At 67.2% G+C, this 19,559-nt stretch overlaps 4 protein-coding genes across 4 annotated transcripts; 3 read left to right on the top strand and 1 right to left on the bottom strand.

Moving 5' to 3' along the window:
* Positions 1–257: 257 nt before the first annotated feature.
* Positions 258–1,503, top strand: CHLNCDRAFT_136933 (hypothetical protein; the record flags this gene model as incomplete). Its single annotated transcript, XM_005845197.1, has 2 exons — positions 258–1,067; positions 1,216–1,503. The coding sequence occupies 2 exons, from the start codon at positions 258–260 to the stop codon at positions 1,501–1,503; spliced, it is 1,098 nt and encodes a 365-aa protein (XP_005845259.1).
* A 1,989-nt stretch (positions 1,504–3,492) lies between these two features.
* CHLNCDRAFT_26048 (hypothetical protein) lies at positions 3,493–5,148 on the top strand (the record flags this gene model as incomplete). Its single annotated transcript, XM_005845198.1, has 6 exons — positions 3,493–3,610; positions 3,726–3,828; positions 3,949–4,191; positions 4,319–4,509; positions 4,678–4,811; positions 4,996–5,148. The coding sequence occupies 6 exons, from the start codon at positions 3,493–3,495 to the stop codon at positions 5,146–5,148; spliced, it is 942 nt and encodes a 313-aa protein (XP_005845260.1).
* Positions 5,149–5,845: 697 nt separating this feature from the next.
* On the bottom strand, positions 5,846–7,055 carry CHLNCDRAFT_11283 (hypothetical protein; the record flags this gene model as incomplete). The annotated part of the gene is made up of 4 exons (XM_005845330.1): positions 5,846–5,977; positions 6,149–6,296; positions 6,465–6,816; positions 6,962–7,055. Coding segments are annotated over 4 exons (726 nt in total), but the record flags the coding sequence as incomplete, so codon positions are not given.
* Positions 7,056–7,624: 569 nt separating this feature from the next.
* Positions 7,625–17,492, top strand: CHLNCDRAFT_136937 (hypothetical protein; the record flags this gene model as incomplete). The annotated part of the gene is made up of 19 exons (XM_005845199.1): positions 7,625–7,807; positions 7,977–8,532; positions 8,662–8,814; positions 8,944–9,626; positions 9,798–10,292; positions 10,404–10,625; positions 10,829–11,452; positions 11,639–11,732; positions 11,901–11,984; positions 12,130–12,263; positions 12,352–12,708; positions 12,806–12,903; positions 13,014–13,209; positions 13,341–14,831; positions 15,019–15,207; positions 15,375–15,861; positions 16,005–16,377; positions 16,595–16,675; positions 16,820–17,492. The coding sequence occupies 19 exons, from the start codon at positions 7,625–7,627 to the stop codon at positions 17,490–17,492; spliced, it is 7,173 nt and encodes a 2,390-aa protein (XP_005845261.1).
* Positions 17,493–19,559: the final 2,067 nt, after the last annotated feature.

Consider the following 19,559-nt stretch of genomic DNA (forward strand, 5'->3'; position numbering starts at 1 on the left):
CTTTCTACCTCGACGGGCCTGCTGGCACCAGCGGCGGTACTGGCGCTGCACACTGCCGCTGCATACTGCGCTCAACTGCTTGCTGCCATTGCCCACCATCCATTTGATTGTCTTCACACAGCAGCCGGTAAGAGCAAAAGCAATTGAACGGCGCCGCCTGGATAGTTGGACTGGCGGATTGAGCGCCAACGTCAAGGGCGGATTGAGCGCCGGCGCCTCTTCAACCCATGCCCGTGCTCCCTTTGCTCTTGCTCCAAATGTCGCTCAAGAGATTTCACCGCCTCTGGGCCTTCCTGTTCGCCGCCCTGCTGGGCTGGCGCCTGGTGGCGGTCAGGCGAGCTGCGTTGGTGCCCGACGATGCTCTAGCAGCCTGCACCATTCACCTGGTGTGGCTGGCCCCAGATCATGACTTCTGGGAGCAGGACTTTCTGGTGGACGTGCTGTCTAGGACGGGGCACACCGTCGCCGTGCAGCGGCAGCACCCCGACCAAGTGAGCTGCCGCACGCGGCCGCCCATCACCAACGGCGGCAGCAGCGGCAGCGGCGAGTGCGCCTTCACCATCGTTGTGGCCCGCTGGATCAGCCTGGTGGAGGGGCTGCCGCCGGAGTTCAAGAACGGCAGCTGCGCCTACGGCATCGTGCATCCCAGCGACGAGTCGCTGGGCGAGTCCCCCAGCCCGCTGTACGACCTCCCCGGCATGCGCTTTGTGCTGCGCCAGTACGCCCTGGCCCCCGGCCATGCGCCCGAGGCAAGGGTGCGCGCCCTGGGGCTGGGATACAAGCGCGGCTTCTGGGAGGGCGCCGCCGGGCGCACGGCAGAGGCGACCCCGGCGTCAGACCGCCGCTTGACGTGGTCGTTTGCGGGCACGCTGCACCACGAGGAGCGGCAGCGGGCTGTGGAGGCGTTCCGTGGGCTGGAGCCGCACCAGGCGGACACCACCAGCCACTTTGACGCCCCCGACGGCCTCTCCACCGCCGCCTACCGCGACACTCTGCTGGCGTCAAAGTTCGTGCTCTGCCCTCTGGGCCACGTCAACCTGGACACCTTCCGCCTCTACGAGGCTCTGGTGAGGCGCAGCAGGGAAGGCGAGATGGCACTGTGAGCGGGGATAGCAGGGCCCTGGCGATGGGGCGGCGGGGGGGCACAGAGAGTGAGCAGACAGGGTGCTTCCCCGCAAAGGTAAGGTGTTTCATCGCCAGTGCCGCAACTTGCAGGAGGCGGGCGCCATTCCTGTTGCCATGCGCGTCAACCCCCTGCTGAGCGCCTACTGGAACTACAGCGGGCCCTACTGGCCGCTGGTCTTCCGCACCCCAGACATCCCCTTTGTGGTGCACGACAGCTGGGAGGCGGCGGCGGCGGAAGTGCAGCGGGCACTGGCCGCCCCACGGCAGCTGGAGGCGCGCAGGCGCCAGGTGCTGGCCATGTGGCAGCACCACAAGGAGGAGGCTGCCGCATTTGTCGGCCAGCACATGGCAGCTGCACTGACTCCGTTCCCGGCCTGAAATGCCTGTGCCTTCTGCCTGGCTTCTCAGCCCCGATGTCAATGATGGCGGAATTCGACTCCAAACAGCTGCCGCTTGAGGCAGAAGCGGTGCCAGCCAACCCATCTTCCCTCTTTTCATGCTGCCGCATGCAATTCATGTGATCAAATAGCAAGCATGAGCTTGCAGATGGACAGAAGCTGGCAGCATGCACTGTGCAAGGCCTGCTGGACACCGCACTGGTGGCTGCTCCAGTGCTCCCCACCTGGCTATTCTTCAGTGGTTGCCTGCTTGCGCCTGCGCTTGCTGCTCCCCGCCTGCTTGCCCTGCCCCGCCTGCACAGCCGCCTTGCCGCTACTGGCGGCCTTTCGCTGCCGCTTGTGTCCACCGCCTGTAGCCGCCGCCGCAGCAGCAGCTCCGCTGTTACCACTGACATCCTGAGCCTCCTCCTTCTCCTCCTGCTCCTCCTCTGCTGCCTGCTCCACTCCCTGCCCCTCCTCCTCCTTGAGCTGACGCACCACGCATGCGGCGTGCGCCCACCCGCCCTTGCCCTTCTTCCCCTCCTCCTTGGCAATCTTCTCTCCCGGGTCAATCACTGCCTCACACAGGCTGCACTTGCTGGTGCCAAAGCGCGACTTGATCACGCGATAGCCGCCTTTCTGCAGGTAGCGGGCCGTGTCTGCAGGGCACAGGCAGCAGGAAACGGGCGGCGGACTGTCTTAGTGGATGGTGTCTCAATGACGCAGAGGCGGCTGGCAAGCCCAGACTAAGCAAAATGGGATCGAGAAAGCGGGATGGACATGCTCGGCTACTTGGCATCACCCCTGCGCCACTGCCCACCTTCAGGCGACACCTCCTCCTGCGCGCCCGCCGCCTCCCTCTCCTCCGCCTTCTGCTGCGCCAGGGTGGGGATGTCGCGCCGCCGTACCGCCTTGCCCAGAGCGCTCAGCTTGAAGTGCTTGCCCTCGCCGTTGCTAGCGGCGACCTTGGGGGTGCCAAAGGTGCATGCATATGGGCTCTGCAGGACACGCATGGAGCCAGAAGCAGTGCAGCAAGAGCGTGCCTGAAGAGCGTCGCAGCAGTGGGAGAGAGCGCACAGATGCTGGCGTGTGGGGAGCTGCAGCAGCTGCCAGCTGGCTGGTTCAGCTGTGGGGCGCTTGCGCGTGGCGCAGTGGCGGTTCGGCCGCCAGCCAAGGAAGGCGCACCCCATAAGCGCTGTACACGATCCGCTCGGCCCTGGTCTGCGCCGTGAAAGCGTCTGCCAGGATCCGCTCGTGCTCCTCCAGCCGCTTGCCCACTGCATGCAGGACGGCGCAAGGCAGCGGTGAGTGGACCACAGGGGAGAGCAGGAGCCGCCCTGCCGCCCTGCACTGGCCGGAAGCGGCCGTTCCTGTGCTCACCTGCCGCCGTGCCTGGCAGCCAGTTCAGCTCCAGCGCCGTGGGAAACTCATACCGCTCGTTCTGTTCCTTAATCTGATAGCATGGAAGTGGGACGGAGTCTTTGTGCCGCCCCATGCGCCAGCGCCGGAGGGGGCGGCCAGGGTTGGACGCCAGTGGGCATGCCGACCCGCCGCGGGCCGCCCTGAGCCCCCTTCAGACCCCAACAATTGACGTCCTGCTGCATTCTGCTCACCTCGTGGCCAACGCTGCTGCTTGTTATGACGAACTGGTGGGCTTTGGTGCCCAAAGTGGCGCCCTGGCCAAGCTTAAACGCCCGGCGCACATCTGCAGGTGTTGGCATGATGCCGGGTCGGCGGGTTTGCACCACAACGGCTTGTGCGAAGGCCCTAAACAGTCGCCAGCAGTGCACTGCACCCGCAGCACGCCCCGCGAGATGGTGGTCGACTGTCAGCCAGCGGGATCCGTGCAATTTGCATAGATCGGTTGCCTAGCCTCAAGATGCGTGCGTGCACGATCAGCCGCAGCACCCTGGCTGGCGCCCTGCAGAGTGCAGCCACAGGCAGCAGCCAAACGCGGCACCTCTGGGCTCCTGAAGCTGGCAGAAGGTCGATGCGATGCGCTGCGGGCGGCGATGGTGGCCCGCCGCCGGCAGCGGGCGGGCCTCCAGGCGCCGCTCCTGCCAGGCCGCTGAACTACCGCGTAGCTTTGATCACAGGCGCCAACACAGGTAGAGGGGGTTGCCTTGGCTTCCTGTCGCTCCCTGCCAAGTGATGGTTGTTTCCACTAGATGAAGGGTTGGTTCGTAGGCCACCCCCCACACGCTTGCCTCCCACCTGCCGCAGGCATCGGCTTCGAGACGGCCAAGGCGCTAGCAAGGCAGGACTACCGAGTCGTGCTGGCTTGCCGGAACAAGGAAAAGGCCGAGGCGGCACGCGCCAAGCTGCAGTGAGCTGCCTGCCGCTCACCGCCTGGCCTGCGATCGCCCATTCCGCAGGCAGCTGCGCTTTTAATTGAGCGCCTCACCTTCTCCTGCCCATTGTCTTGCACTGCCCCTGGTCCTGGCAGGGAGCTGGTCCCAGAAAACACGCGGGGCGTGGAGGTGGCTGTCATGGACCTGGCTGACCTGGGCAGCGTGCGCGCCTGGGCGCAGCGGGCGCAGGACTTTGGGCACCCGGTGGACGTGCTGGTCAACAATGCAGGCGTGATGGCCTGCCCACAGATGCAGACAAGAGATGGCTTTGAGATGCAGCTGGGCGTCAACCACCTGGGCCACTTCCTGCTGACAAACATGCTGCTGCCGCTGCTGAGGTGATCCCGGGCGCTCTGAACAGCCCTGATTTCAAACACCACCGCAGCCACCACGTGCTGCGAGCAGGCTCATCCGTCCCTCGCCCAACATCACTCGCACACCGCTGCCATGCCCTGCCATGTGCAGCACCCCCGAGCGCCCCAGCCGCATCGTCACCGTCTCCTCCGCCGCCCACTACTTTGGGCACATCAACTTTGATGATCTGCAGTCCCAGCGCAATTATGACTCATGGAGGGCCTACGGCCAGAGCAAGCTGGCCAATGTGCTGTTCTCTTATGAGCTGGCGCGGCGGCTGCCGGTCGGCGCCAATTGCACGGGTGAGTGGCAGGGGTTGGTGGGTCGACCCGCTGGCAGGGGCCTGTGTTGGTTGCAGGAGCGGCAGCTGGGCTGCTGTGGGCGTACAACGTCTACAAGAGGCACATTTGCACCGCCATGCCGCATGCCATGCCACCAGCGCCTGTGCGACTGCGTGCCCATGCATGCAGCCAACACGCTGCACCCTGGAGTGGTGGACACTGAGCTGGCGCGATACCTGCTGCCCGGGCAGACGGCCTGGTGGCAGAAGCCGCTGCTGCAGTTCGGCAAGGCCTTCTCGCTGACGCCCGAGCAGGGCGCGCAGGTGGGCGGGGGGTCGGCTTGGCTGGGTGCGTGCCTGCCTGCTGCTATTGTCCACCTTCTCGGCATGCACTGCCGTGCATGGGCCGGGCCGATCCCCAGCCACAACCACGCGCTCGATGTGCCTGCCCATCTCCCTCCCTGCCCCGTCCTCAATGGTACCGTGCATTGTATTGCCCATACCGCAGACCTCCATCTACCTGGCCTCCTCCCCAGAGGTGGAGGGCGTGACTGGAAAGTACTACAACAAGTGCCGCCCCGAGACCAGCAGCAGCGAGTCGTACGATGCGACAGTGGCGGCGCGGCTGTGGGACGTCAGTGCAGAGCTAGTGGGGCTGTGAGGCGGCTGCCTACACACCTCACACCCGCAACCTGTGCGCCAGCCACCGGAAGCTGCCGGAGCTGCGTGCCCGCCAGACTGTGAGGCAGCTGCCGGCACGCCTCACATCTGCCGCCTGTGAGCCCGGCAACCCATCGCCCATCTTGAGAGTTCAAGCTGCTTGGCGTGATTTAATTTGATCTTATCTTATTTCATATGTTCATGCTGCATGATGCGTCGGTCTGCACACGGCATGTAAGGAGGAGAAGGCATGGGCGAGAGCAGAAGGGGCGCCAATGGGCGTAGCATACCAATCAAGTACAACAAAACCTCCCTCTACATAGGCAACCCGACCTGTGCAACGTACAAAGTGAAGGGCAAAGGCAGCGGAGTCCAGCCTACTGGGCTGGTGAAGCTGCTGCCTCGGCCGTTGGCTCTGCTGCTGGCGGCCCAGCACTGCCATTGGCGGGCGCATCTTCAACTGCTGCCACCGCAGCAGGAGCGCCGCCGCCGGGAGGAGCGACAGGTGCTGCTGCTGCTGCTGCTGCTAGGCTGCCAGCGGGAGCTGGAGCTTGCGCCTCCTTGGCGATTCCGGCGCCCTCCGCTGCTGCAGCCTGCGCTGCTGGCTCGGCACCCGGCTCCGCTGCTGCAGGCTGCGCTGCTGCCTTGGCACCTGGCTCCGCAGCTGCCCCGCCGGCTGCGGGTGCTGCTGGTGGCGGCAGGATGATATAGTCTTCTCGCTCACGTGGCAGCAGCACCAGGAAGGTTGGGAACTCCACTAGCACCTTGCCTGCCAGCTGCTGCCGCAGCGGCCGGCTGACATCTATCTCAAAATACTCGACAGCATTTGCCTGCACCGCACAAAAGCACCCAGCAAGGTGTGCGATGATTGGGAGGCAGGCATGGGACTGAGGCATGGGGCATCACTGAGTTGAGGTCTGACTGATGGGGGCAAGCGCTGGAGGGCGCCGCTGGCAAGCGTTCGGCGGCGCCGGGCCCCGGAAAACAGCGCAGCCACCCACCGGCGTGCGCTCCTTGCGCATGAGCACCGTCAGGGCTGGCAGGCCGGCTTCGCCGTACTCGCGCAGCGTGTGGTACTTGGTGGCGGCGCCTGGCTGGAGCGCCAGGTGGCGTGCCAGCAGGTCTGCAATCACCGTGTTCTCGTGCACCCTGCGAGGGCCCAGTGGGAGGGCAGGCGCGGGCGCGGTCAATGCAAGCTCAAGGCGAATGCCAGAGCAGCTTCTGTGGCCCCGCAGCTGCAGCCCGGGTCTGGCTCCTGCTGGCCGCTGTGCACAGCACACTGCAGCACAGAAAGCACACGTGCCGCCTCCTCCTCACTTGCTGTCCGAGGCCCTGGCTGCAGCGGCGGGAAAGCGCCACTCCACGTGCCAGCCCAGCGTCTGGCTGCGCCCGTCGTAGCGCGTGGTGTTGGTGCGCCGCTTCTCCATGCCGGGGGACAGGATGTGGAGCTGCACGCCGCGGCGGCGCGCCTGGTACACCAGCGTCTGCAGAAACTGGGGCATGTCGAGCTTGGGCGCCGGCGGCTTGCTGCGCTTGGCCACGTCATCCGCCAGCTGCACCTCTTCCAGGAAGCGGTAGTCTGAGAGGAAGGTGCGCTCATCGAATTCGCCCCGCCCCACAAACGCCGTGCGGTCGCGCTTGCCGGTGCAGCCCGAGGCGTCCTTGTGGGCTGCAGGCGCGATGGGGCACGAGGAGAGGGTAAGAGGAGCGGCCGCAGCTTGAAACCGCGCAACGTGGCAGGCGCTGCAGGGCATCAGGATGGCGTGAGAGGTGAAGCAAGGGGAGAGGCAGCAGGAGGCGCCAGCAGCGCGCACCTTGCACGCATTCAAGGCTGCAGGTGCGGTGCTGGCACCGCGGGCAGCAGTACTTGGCGGCCTGCTTGCGGCACACTTGGCACTGCTTCTCAGCCGCTGGGCTGCCCTCCACGGCTGCCGCCATGCCTCGCGTCAAGTCGACGAAGCGCTGTCGGGGTTCACGCTGCAGGAGGGGGCAGGCGGGCGGCGGCAGGCGGGCAGCGGCGGCGGTCACCACCGGCAAGCCCCCGCTGCATGTGCGCTGCTGCACCACTGCTGCCGGCAGCAACATTGGGGCGCTGGCTGGCCGCTGCCGTCCGTGTTTTGCTGCCGCCATGTCTCGCGTCACCTTGGTGTTTTGAGCTTGGCAGCTGGGAATGCTGCGTTATAGGCTGCACGCGCACCGAAGAAGGCGGTAAGGCCAAACAGCAGCAGGCCGCCTCCAGAAACTATCCTGTAGTGCGCCCAGTGAGAGCGGGCGCCCGGGCTGAATGGAGACGTCATGCAGGTTGATGGGTGGGCAGGATAATGCATGATGCATGCAAGCAGAGAGCAACACAAAAATGCCAGCTCAGCGCCTTTCCTTTCAAACTGGCGCCGCCTGCAGCTCGTTGCTTCACCCCGCACCGATATCACCGACCTCCCGCCATGGCCCCAGGTGCCTGAGTAGGGTCGGTTGAGGGCATGACGCAACGCGAACCCCTGGGCCCGGCCAGCGCCAACAGCGCCGCCTGGTCGGGCCCCTTTGGCTCCCCTGCCAAGCTCTTCCCCTCGCTGGGCGGCGAGGACGAGGCGGGAGAGCCGGCCATTTCGGCAGAGTCGGTGGCCAAAAACGCAGCCCGTGTGATAGAGGCACTGGAGGCCGAGGTGCGAGAGGCGGGTGTGCAGCCAGGAGCGCATCGAGGTGGCGCAGACAGCGCCGGGGCCCTGCCTGGCATCAGCTGCGCCGAGCTGCCGCCGTCTGCCACTCAGCCCGCGTGCTTCCTAAACGCCTCCACTCTGCACCACCCTCATCCCTTGCCTCGCTGCCCCGCAGAGCCCTCCCGAGCAGTTAGAGGACAGCCAGGGCTCACGCACCGGTGCACGCACGCCAGCGGAGCAGCAGCAGGCAGCCGAGCTGGCGGTCGTGCCTTCATCTGGTGGCGGGCAGCGTATTGACACAGTGCTCATTCGTCGCCTGGCATCTGAGGTGGCAGCCGATGCTGATGTGGTGGCTGCCTGGGAGGAGGCAGAAGCGCTGCGCCAGCAGCTGCGCCTCAAGGACGCCGAGCTGCAGACGGCGCTTGAGGCGCTCGCGGCGGCGCAGGCGTTTGGCGAGAGCCCGCGCTCTGTGCAGCGACACCAGGAGACGGCGGGCCAGCAGCTGGCCCGGTTCCTGAAGGACCAGCTGTCCATGCGGGATGGGCAGCTGGTGGCGGCGCAGGAGGAGGCCGCAGAGCTGGGTCGCCAGCTGCAGCAGCGGGAGCGCCAGTTGGCGGCCAGCGAGGAGCAGCTGGGTGCTGCGCAGACCGCGCTGCTGGAGACCCACCACGAGGCAGAGGCGCTGCGGCGCCAGCAGGCGGGCATGCAGCAGGAGCTGGAGGTGGCCAGAGGTGGGTTGGCACCGGAGATGCTGGCGTTGCACGCTGCGCATGGCATTTTCCAGCCGTTCTTCGCTCCCCTGCTGCAACAATTGTTGCTGCTGCTGACTGCTCTTTCTGCTCCAAAACTGCGTGGCGCAGCCGAGGCCGCGGAGCAGGCCGAGGCCGCCAACTATGCTCGGCTGGAGGTGGAGGAGGCACGGCGCGATGCGGCAGCTCAGCTGCAACAGCTGCGCAGCGAGCTGTGTGCGGTGGAGGCGCGGGCCAACCTGACGGCATATGGCACACCAGGAGGTGGGCTGTGGTTTGAGTGCCTTTGTAGGAGGGTGCCCACCTGTTGCTTGTAGGCGAGGCGTCTCTGATTGACAGGGAGCAGGCGGCCTGATGATTTTCTGCCGCTGCTCTCTGTGCGTGATACAGCAGGGAGTTGGCAGGAGCCAGAAGGCAGCATCAGCCTGCAGCAGCCAGGCACCGCCTACCACAGCGTTGGCGATGAGGTGGGGGTGGATGGCCCGGCAGCGGCAGCGGAGCAAGAGGAGGAGGAGGAGGTCGACGATGTGTTCTCTTCACCTGTGCTGTCCAACCTGCGCGCCTCATCCAGCCCCGAGCAGCGCTCCCAGCAGCAGCAGCAGCATGCCGGCTCTTCCTTCCAGTTTGCGACGGCCACGGCCGACAGTGGCAACGGGGCCGCTGCGCCGGCAGACGACGACGGCTCCTCGTCTGGCGGCGAGACGGAGGTGACTGTGTCAGAGGCGGCGGTGGTGGCACGCACCCTGACACGAGCCAGCGTTCTGCAGAAGGACCGAGAGCACTTGCGGGAGCAAGTGCGGGACCTGTCTCAGGAGCTGCGCGACTTGAAGGGGAGGCAGAAGCAGATGGCGCAGCACCTGCAGGCGGCGCACGCCGATGGCGGCATCGCCGGTGGCGGCAGCCGTGCGGGCGGTCGCCCGCAGCAGCCGACGCGGCAGCGCCCGCAGCAGGCACCTGCGGCACAGCGTGCGGCTGCGGCAGCGGATGGCGGCGACGCTGGGCTGGAGGAGCGGTGCAGGCTGCAGGCGGTAGAGGAGCGGCACCTGCGGTCCGAGGTGGAGATGCTGAACCGCAAGGTGTGTGGTAGCCGGTTGGTTGGCATATGCGCGCAGGGCTTCTTTGCGTGGGCTTTGGGATGTGTGGCAGCATGTTGAAGTGCTGGCGCTGCCCCAGGGCTGCCCGCATGCCCCATCCACCAACCGCTGCTGCTGCCGCCTCTGCTGGCTTGCCTGGGCGTTGGGATGCAGTGCGACAAGGGCAACGAGATGCTGCTCAAGGCCAACCACGCCATGAAGATCCTGCACTACAAGCTGCAGAAGGAGCGCAAGGCGGTGGGGCGGCTGCAGGAGGAGATGTGCACGCTGCAGGCGCAGCTGCTGAGCGGCGGCGGCGGCGGCGGCGGCGACCCGCGCCAGCTGGCGGCGCTGCTGCAGGAGCTGCAGTCGGGGCGGACGCGCATCGAGGTGCTGGTAGAAGAGAAGGCGGCCATGGCGGCCAAGCTCGAGGCGGTGGCCACTGGCGGGCGCAGCAGCAGCCGCGAGCAGCGCGAGGCGGCCGCTGCGACGCTGGCTGCGCTGCAGCAGCAGCAGGAGGCCACGTCGGCGGCGCTTCGCGAGGAGCTGGCTGCCGAGCGTGGCCGGGCCGCGGCGCTGGCCGAGGAGCGCGGGCTGCTGGAGGGGCGGCTGCAGGAGGCGCTGGGCCGGCTGGGCGCCGCCGAGCAGATCTCAGGCCACCTGGAGCAGGTAGGATTGGTGGGGAGGCCCTGGAAGGTCTGGCTGCCGCTGCTTGCTTGTCGTTTTGCGCCGGTTGTGGGTAAAAACTCACCACCTTGAGTGGCTTCCCCCTCCCCGCAGATGAATGCGTACCTGCAAGAGGAGCGGCAGCGCTGCCAGGAGCTGGCGTCTGCGCTGGGGCGGGAGCAGCAGGGCTCCGAGTCGCGCGCCGCCGAGGTGGCGCGGCTGTCGGCGCTGGCGCAGCACTCTACGGAGGAGGTGATGGCGGCGAGGGAGGCGGCGCAGGCGGAGCGCAGCCGTGCCGAGCAGCTGCTGCGGGACAAAGCAGAACTGCAGGGCAAGGTGGGTGGCGAGGGTGGGAAGGTGGTTGAGCCATCGCTGGGTGGTAGGTGGGTCGTGCAGGGCTGTTGTGCAACTGCTCTGCGGCTGGGTTGAAGGCTGTGGGCTGAGGGCAGGTGGGATCGAATCGGTTGGAGCCGCTGGTGGCTCAGCAAAGGCAGTGCGTGACCCGTGCCTCTCCCCTTTGCCTCTCGCCAACCCCGCAGGTGCTGGCGTTGCAGGAGACGCTGCAGCGGCTGGAGAAGGCGGACGATGTGCTGCTGCGGCTCACCGAGGACAAGGCCTCCCTGCAGCTGCAGCTGCATGAGAGCCAGGTGGCGGCCACGCGGGCTCAGTCGGAGGCAGAGGAGCGCGGCAGGCATGCTGCCGAGGTGGATGGCACGTGCCAGGATCTGCGCCGCCAGTTGGATGCTGCCATGGCTCAGCACGATGTGGCCCATGCTGCGGTGGAGGGAGCCGCCGACCAGATGCAGCAGCTGACCGACAGCCACGAGGCGCTGGAGCGGGAGCTTGCGGCGGCTGGGGCGCAGCTGGAGGCAGCGCAGGGCGAGCTGGCGCAGCGCGCACAGCAGGCTCCGCAGCTGGAGCAGCGTGTGACAGCGCTCGAGGCGGAGCTGCGGCAGGGCCTGCAGCAGCGAGATGCTGCTCTGGCGCAGCTGCAGGAGCTGCACCGGGGGCTGGGCGCGGCGCAGCAGGAGGCCGCCGCGCAGCACCAGCTGGCGGCTGAGGGGCGGGAGCGCCTGGCGGCGGCCGCCACGGAGCATGAGGGCCTGGCCACGCAGCTGGCCGGCCTGCAGGCCGAGAACGACAACCTGAAGGACAATCTCAAGGTGCCTTGGCTTTGCTGTAGCTGCCAGCTATGCTGTGGATTTCTCATCGCCGATTTACATAGTGCTAGTTCATCTGTGGGGGAGCCAGTGCCTGGTGTCGCGACTTGCATTCTTTGTTGGCCCCGCCCCCTTCCGCCTGACTTTGTGTGCCTCTCACGCCGCACCCCCACGGCGTGCCTGCTGCAGGCGCTGGAGGCGGAGTGCGAGGCCGTGCGGCGGCTGGGTGCCAATGTGGACCAGACCAACCAGACGCTGGTGGACAATATGTGTGACATGTCTGGTAAGGAGCAGCTGCACCCATACAACACAGCAGGTGGCCTGTATTCTGGTGATCCAGCAGGGCACGCACTGCCATACCTTCACTCCACTCAGCGGCGCTGCCAGGTGCATGGGCGTGTGCGCCGCATGCTGGTGATGCGCCCCGAGCGCTCTATCGTCTCGCGTGCAGGGCTGGTGGATGCGGTGCAGGCGCTGCAGCAGCGCAACCGCCTGCTGCAGCAGGACCTGGACACCCTGAAGGGCAAGTACACAGGTAGGCAGGCAGTTCCTTGCTGCACCTCACGACTCTAATCGCAGAGCTTGTACTGCGCCATCATAGCTTGTACTGCCCGGCTCCTGCCCCGCCCCAGCCCTGTGGGGTCATCCACTCGTTGCATGTGTGCATGCTTGCCCTGCAGACCTGCACCGGGGCCACGAGGCGCAGACCCGCACGCTGCACGCCGCTCAGAAGGAGCTGGCCGCGCAGCACCGGCAGCACTTGGAGCTGCAGGCTGCGCACGCTGAGCTACAGGAGCAGGCATCCAGGCTGCGGGTGAGTGAGTGCAGCAAAGGTTTCCCTTTGGAGCTCGTCTGCCCGGCTTGCCATGACGCCGACGTGCCATTCCTGCTCGTGCCTGCAGGCTGAGCTGGCGGCGGCGCAGGCGCAGCGGGACCAGGCGGCGCAGCTGCATAAGGAAGCTGAGCAGGAGTTGGGTGCGCTTGGGGAGCGCCTGGCTCAGGCCGAGGCCAGCCTGGGGGAGAGTCGGCAGGAGGCACAGAAGGCAGTGCAGCAGCAGCAGGAGGCTGCCGCATCTGCGGCCGAGCTGCTGCAGCAGCTGGGCGAAGCGCAGCGGCAGCTGGCGGCAGGTGCTGAAGAGAAGCGGGAGCGGGGCCAGCAGCAGGAGGCAATGCAGCAACAGCTGGCAGCTCTGCAAAAGAAACAGTCGGTGGCAGATGGAAAGCTTGTGCTGGCCCGGCAGCGAGAGGCACAGTTCAAGGTGCGGCGATGCGGCCTGGCATGCATCGGGTGTCAGGCACTGATGTCGAAATTGCTGAGGGCTTATGCTCACCAGTTCTCCCCACATCTTTGTGCAGGAGGCCTCAAAGCAGCTCAAGGTGCTGCAGCAGGAGCTGCTGACGTTTGTGAAAGATGCCCAGGTACACCGGCAGCGGCGTGAAGAGGCGGAGCACCGGTGAGGACAGGCAGTTGCGGCCAAAACGGGCTCCTGCTCGACGCGCCTTTGCCATGGCCTTGCGGCAGAGCATGCCAGGTGGCACATCCCCCGCTCCTGCTCTGCTGCAGGTGCGAGGCCCTGGAGGCTCGGTGCCTTGCCCTGGAGCAGCAGGCACAGCAGCTGGGCGAGCAGCTGGCGACAGAAGAGGGGGAGCGCGAGGTTGTGGCCACCAAGCAGGCTGCGCTGCAGGGGCAGTTGGCTGAGGCGCAGCTCAGCGTGGCGCAGCTGGAGGCGCAGCAGGAGACTTTCCAATCGGTGCAGCAGGTGGGCCAGCGCGCCCTGCCTGTGAACCCTTCTGTGCCCGCATACGAGCAGCAGCCCATGCTAGCCCGCGTCCTGCTGATGTCCTCCTGAGCCCTGGCTGCCTCCCTGCCTTGTCGTGCTGTGTCGTGCAGCGCCTGAGCGAGCTGGAGACGGAGCAGCACAGCGCGGCCGAGTGGTTTGATGCCCTCACTGGCGAGCTGACAGACAAGACCGACCAGCTGGCAGCCCTGGAATTGAAGCTGCAGGCAGCTGAGCAGCAGGCAGCAGAGGCAGCTGTCCAGCTGGCAGAGGCGCAGGAGCAGCTTGCTGGCGTCAGTGAGGCGCGGTCGGTGGCGGAGGCGGCGCATGCCGAGTCGAGCTGCGGCCTGGAGCAGGTGCAGCGGGAGCTTGCGGAGCGACAGCGCGAGCTGGCCGAGCGCCAGGAGCAGCTGGAGGCGGCTGAGGCGGTGGCTGCCGAGATCAGCGTGCAGCTGGTGTTGATGCAGGCAGGCAAGGAGGAGGCAGAGAGCACTCTGGCCGCTGTCCAGCAGCAGGCGCAGCAGGCACAGCATGAGTGTGCGCACCTGCAGCAGCAGCTGGCAGCCACAGAGGCTGGCGGTGCGGCGGTACAGGCGGAGCAGCAGCAGCGCATCGACCAGCTGTACCGCGGCCTGTTCGTCATGGCAGCGGTACACGAGGCGGGCGTACGCGAGCTGCAGGCAGCTGCCGCTTCGGCCAACGACCAGCACTCGGCCACGTTGTCGGCAGCGCAGCAGCAGCACGCAGCTGAGCTTGCAGCAGCTAGGGAGCAGCACGCCGCTGCCCGGGCAGCAGCACAGGAGCAGCACACCGCTGCCATGGCGGCAGCAGAAGAGCGGCATGCGGAGGCTGTTGCGGGGGCTGAGGAGCAGCATAGGCAGCAGGCGGCGGTCCTGGAGGCCGCGGTCGCCGACCTTTCGGCGCAGCTGGAGGCGGCATCCAGTGCACACCAGGCAGCCTCTGAGCGCTGCTCGGGCCTGGAAGCTGAGCTGGCGGCCCGGGCTGAGCTGGCGGCCTCGCTGGAGCAGCAGCTGGCTCAGGCCCAAGCCGAGCATGGGGCAGCCGCCACTGCCCTGAGCTGCACGGAGCGGCGCCACCAGCAGGTGGCTGCCGATGCCGAGATGCATGAGCGGCACGCGCAGCAGGTGGAGCAGCAGTGCAGCGTGCTTCGCGAGCAGCTGGCATTCCTGCACGAGCAGCAGCTGTCAGATTCCGACGAGTGCGGCTCGCTCAAGGCGGCCCTGGCGGCGGCAACGGGCGAGAGCGCCTCGCTGCACCAGCAGCTGGCCGAGGCGCGGCGGGCGGCTGAGGCCGCCGCCGGCGAGCAGCAGCGCCTGCAGGGTGAGCTGGAGGCGGCCGAGGAGGCGCAGCAGGCCACGCAGCGGCGCGAGGCCGGCCTGAGGCAGCAGCTGGCGGCCAGCGCTGCCGCTGCTGAGGAGGCGCAGCAGGCGGCGGAGCAGTCCCGCGTGGAGCTGGCGTCTGCCGAGTGCCAGGCCGACCGCCTGCGCCAGCAGCTGGAGGTGGAGGAGGATCGGCGGCGGGAGGTGGAGCGCCAGCTGGACGCCGCTGACGTGGAGCGGGAGCGGCTGCTGGCCAAGGCGCAGGTGGGGCTGCAGAGGGAGGAGGTGGAGGTGCCTGTGCCTGGTTGGCCTGGCAAGCCTGTGTGCGTCCTGAGCAGGCAGAGGAAGGGATGCAGTGCCAAGCGCGCTCCGGGAGACCTGCTGAAAGCGTATTAGGAGTAGCGCCAAACGCCGCGCCATGCCCTTGCGCCGCACCCTCGGTGAGCTGCAGGTGCATGACGTGCTGGAGGGGCTCAGCAGCCGGCTGCAGGCCCAGATGGAGCTGCTGCAGCGCATCGAGAGCGCCTCGCCTGCGGCGGCGCTGGCCCCAGATGGGCAGGTGGACTCGCTGGCGGGTGGGAGTAAGGGGCAGCTGGCATCCCGCCGGGAGCTGCTGGCACAGGCGCTGGAGAAGCTGCAGGTGTGGGGCCCCCGCCTGCCCAGCTTGGTGGGGTAGACGGCGGCATGGTGACTGGTGGCTGCAGGATGGCGCAAGCACACAGTCACACGCCTCTATGATGGCTGAGCCTGCTGGGAGTGTGCCGTGTTCTTACCTCAGCCGGCTGCCAACCTGCTGCCCTTGCGCAGGCCCTGAAAACCGAGAACGAGCAGCTGTGGCGCATGCTTGAGGATCACCTGTCTGGCAGCAGCAGCCCCGCTGGCGACGGCAGCAGCGGTGCCTGTGCCAGGCCCAACCTGTATGTCGAACACCTGGAGGCTGAGCGGGAGCAGCTGGCTGCCCAGCTGGCCGCCGCGCAGCAGGAGCACGCCGATGCTGCAGCACGGCTGGCTTCGCAGCAGGCCGCCATTGCTAAGCTGCAAGCGGTGGTACAGCGGCTGTCTGCAGCCGGCGGCAAGGGCGGCAGCCCTGGTATTGGTGCTGGCCTGCCGCTGCTGGGCCCGGCCGCAGATGATTGGCCCTGCCCAGCGCTCAGCATGCCGGCCTCCGAGCAGCAGCACAGCGGCATGAACGACGGGGTGCCTGCAGGCGGCGGCGAGGGGTGGCAGACGGAGAAGCGGCTGCTCAAGGCCATCTGCAAGCTGGCGCTGGGTGTGACTATGGACCACATGGGAGGTGGGTGGGCAGGTCCTTGGTGCAGCCCGTGGCGTAGCGCCAGCTGCGTCTTTCATTTGCGTGCGCAAATTTGCTGCTTCTAATTCCTTGCATCGCATGCATACATGCTGCTGACAAGCTTCCCAGCCTACCCCCCTCTGCAGGCCGCCAGGAGGCTGCCAGCCTGGCGGATGAGTTGGCGCCGCTGATGGCGGCGCACGCAGCCACGCTGCGCCTGCTGGGCCTGCACAAGGTCTGGGCCTCACTGCAGCAGCTTGCGGTGACGGGCGGCGCCGCCGCCGCCGCACCCGGCCACTCCTTGCAGCCGCCGACGCAGCAGCAGCAGGGCTCGAGTTTCCCAGCGGCGGTCGCGGGTGACGAGTCCGGCGACGTGTGGGCGCTGCAGCAGCGCCTGCAGCAGTACAAGGCCAAGTGCCGGGGGCTCAAGGCGACTGTGGTTGCCCTGGAGGGGGCCGCCGCACGCTGGCAGTCGCAGGCGGTCGAGGTGGAGCAGGGGCTGGCGCTGCTTCGCTTCAGGTGGGGGCGCCCGCTCTTCCCTCCGGCTGGCGCTGCTGGCGCTGCTGAGCTGGCCAGCTGGCTCTTCCGCTCATGTATAGCTCCACCACCTGGTGCACCCATGGGCCCAGAACCTGCCTGCTGTTTGTGTTCCCTTCCAGCCTCTCCACTGGCGCCATCTTTACGCCTGGACTGCTGCCCACCCTGCCACCCCTTGCCCTCCATTGCCCTGCCGCAGGCTGGCAGATTTGCTGTCGGAGGTCAAGTGGGTTCTGGAGGACTACAGCGAAACCGATGCCGGCGCCACGGCTGCCGCAGGGTGAGGCCGCCGCAGCCACACGCGCCGGGCTCTGCGCATGTTTGGTGGCCTCGCGCTCAGGCTTGCTGCTGCAAGGCAGCCTGCGGTTTGTGATGCCGTCCCGGAGGCTGATGCGCCCCACCTGCTGGCGCGACTGTGCTGCAGGGAGGGCGGGCTGGGCAGCCGCCAGCTGGCGGCGCTGGTGGAGCAGCTGGGCAAGGGGCTGCGCCGCATCCTGCGCAAGTACAAGACCTTGGCAGGCCACCTGCACGACTCCCAAGACAGCAGCGGCGGCGACTACCCCCTTCACCAGCATCACCAGCACCAGCACCAGCATGAGCCGCATGCTTACGCGCGCCGCCGCCACCACCAGCCTGCGCCCTGCCACCAGCCGGCTCACAGCGGCGAGGGCCAGGAGGTCAGCAGCATCGACGAGGGCGGCGGCCGCGGCGGCGGCACCTGCGCCAGCCAGGCCAGCAGCTGGGCCATCGGCGCGGGCAGGCACAGCGGCGGCAGCGCCGCCGACCCCAGCAGCGCCTATGGCGGCGCCGCCAGCGAGGCCATGGCCGAGGCGGGGCGCAAGGCGGCCAGCATCGCAGCCAAGCTGGACCGCCTGCTGACGCCTCAGTCGCGCGCGGCGGTGCACGGCGGAGGCGGAGTGGGCTGGACCAGCCGGTTTGCCACTGGGGAGGTGGGCGGGGAGGCGCAGGCGGAGGAGGTGGAGGAAGAGCCCGGCCACTATGGCCGCCCGCACCAGCAGCAGCTGTGGCCTGCGCCAGCTGGCGACCCGGAGGAGGTGCCGCTCCGGCAGCGGTTTGGCAGCGCGCCCCCCTTTTGAGGGCCCTCCGTATGCTTGCTTGAGACTGCCAGCTCAGCAAATTGTAATGCTTCTGTTCTTCCCTTCCCACTCTCAATTTCAACCGATGGGGCTGGGTGGGTTTAACTGACTGTTTTAATCATTTTATCACAAGTGTACATCACACAGAGCTGTCTAGCCTCGAAGGGTGCAGGGAGAGAGTCTCTCCAGTACAGCCACCTGGCAAAGGTACTGCTGGGACGCCTGAGAACCAATAACAGGCCGTGAACAAGCCCTGCGACAACTTTCACATTGCCGACATGCTGCTGGCCATCGGGCACCGGCTGCCTTGTGCTTTGGCCCTGTCTCTCCTATCCACACTCGTGTCCCTCCCTGCAGAAGCCGCCGTGGTCTCAGCAGCGATACTGCCACACGGGGACATTGCGTGGCAGCCAGAAGGCAAGGGTTTGAACGGCTCCAAGCTTCAGCAGGCCCAGGCGCTGCACGCCGCCGCCATCGATGCCGGGCTTTTTCTGGCAGCGACACACCCAGACCTGATTCTGCTGACCTCGCCCCACGCCATCGCTGACTTGGAAGCCTTTGCCTTCTTCCTCAACCCCACGGCAGCGGGGTGCGTGCCGCCCGATGTGACGGCGCCGCACCCGCAGCAGGCGGCAGACGCGCATGCAGTGGCCACGGCTCGCGTCGGAGGTCCTTGCGCCAGCATCACTGTCGACACAAACACCAGCCTGGCACTCCTTAAGTACCTGCAGGACAGGTGGGCAGCGACTGAGAGCTTGCCCTGGGGCATGCTGGCGCGGGCATGTGGGGGCACAGAATAGGTGTGGCAGGGCCCTCACACCACGTGGCAGGCCCAAGCGCAGTTCAGCTGCGCTCCTCCCCATGCCTGCCTGCTGCCTGCAGAACGTTCAAGCGCACCACCGCGCTGAGCGGCTTCGGCCCGCCTGGAGAGGCCGGTGCGCCCTTCCCCCTGAGCTGGGGCGAGATCATTCCGACCAGGTTCCTGCCAGGTGTGGCTGCTAGCCTCCTGGGGTTGGCCCCGCACTGGCGGTGCCCTGCCATGCTTGCATGGGGCGACAGTGTGCCGCCGCATCATGCGTGCAGAACAGGTGCGGAATGCTGCCCAGTTCATCCTTCTGTCGATGCCGAGCAGGCGCTACACAGATGCAGTTGAGATGGTGCGCCGCTGCTGGCGGGCGGCTGCCGTCGGAGTGCTGCCTTGCCTGCCTGCCGCCCCAGAGCAGCGTTGCCCTGGAATCGCGCGTGAGCTGCCTGTTGCTATCCCTGCCGGCGCCTCCTGCCCACCAGCGGTCAGCGTGGCAATGCGACCGCAGGACGGCGCACCCCTGCATTCTGTGGGCCTTGCACATTGATGCTGCTGCTGGCTCCACATGTTTACAGGTGCCGGAGCTGGCAGACCTGGGCGCCGCACTATTTGACCTTCTAGAGGCGCTGCCGCAGCGGGTGGCGCTGCTTGTGTCTGGAGACCTGGCCCACACCCATTCTGCGGTGGGTGCCACGCTGTGCCGGCAAGGGGCGGCGGCGGGCAGCGGCGGTCAGTGGCCTGCCAGGCTGGCGCAGCGAGCACTGCCGGCCTGGCAGGCCGCTGCCCGGGCGCTGTCAGGCTTTGCGGGCCTTGAAGGGTTGCTTGGCGGCGCCTTGGGTGCAGGATGGGCCTTATGGCTTCTCAGAGGATGCAGCGCCGTTTGACGAAGCCGTTGGCAGCTGGGTAGAAAGCCTCGAGCCCCGGTTCATCCTGGTGGACGCCAAGCGGCGCATGGGCGGCGCCAAGAGCTGCGGCTTCACCGGCTTTGCGTTGCTGCAGGGGTCGCTGGCGCGGGCTGCCCATCCGGCAGCCTGGGGAGGGAGCGGCGGCAGCAGGGCGGCAGGCGGCGTGGCCGATGCCTGGGACAGCCGCCTGCTGGCGATGCATCATCCCACCTACTACGGAATGGCTGTGGCCACGCTGCAGCGGCGGCAGTATGCAGCAAATCACTCTGATGATTAGCTTGTGGGCTGCTGTTGTTTGTTGGTTAGCAACATGTGCAAGTGCAACATGTGCTAGCTGGCATTAGGTGTGCAAGCGGG

Source organism: Chlorella variabilis (genome assembly GCF_000147415.1).
Source record: "Chlorella variabilis unplaced genomic scaffold CHLNCscaffold_18, whole genome shotgun sequence".
Lineage (NCBI taxonomy): Eukaryota > Viridiplantae > Chlorophyta > Trebouxiophyceae > Chlorellales > Chlorellaceae > Chlorella > Chlorella variabilis.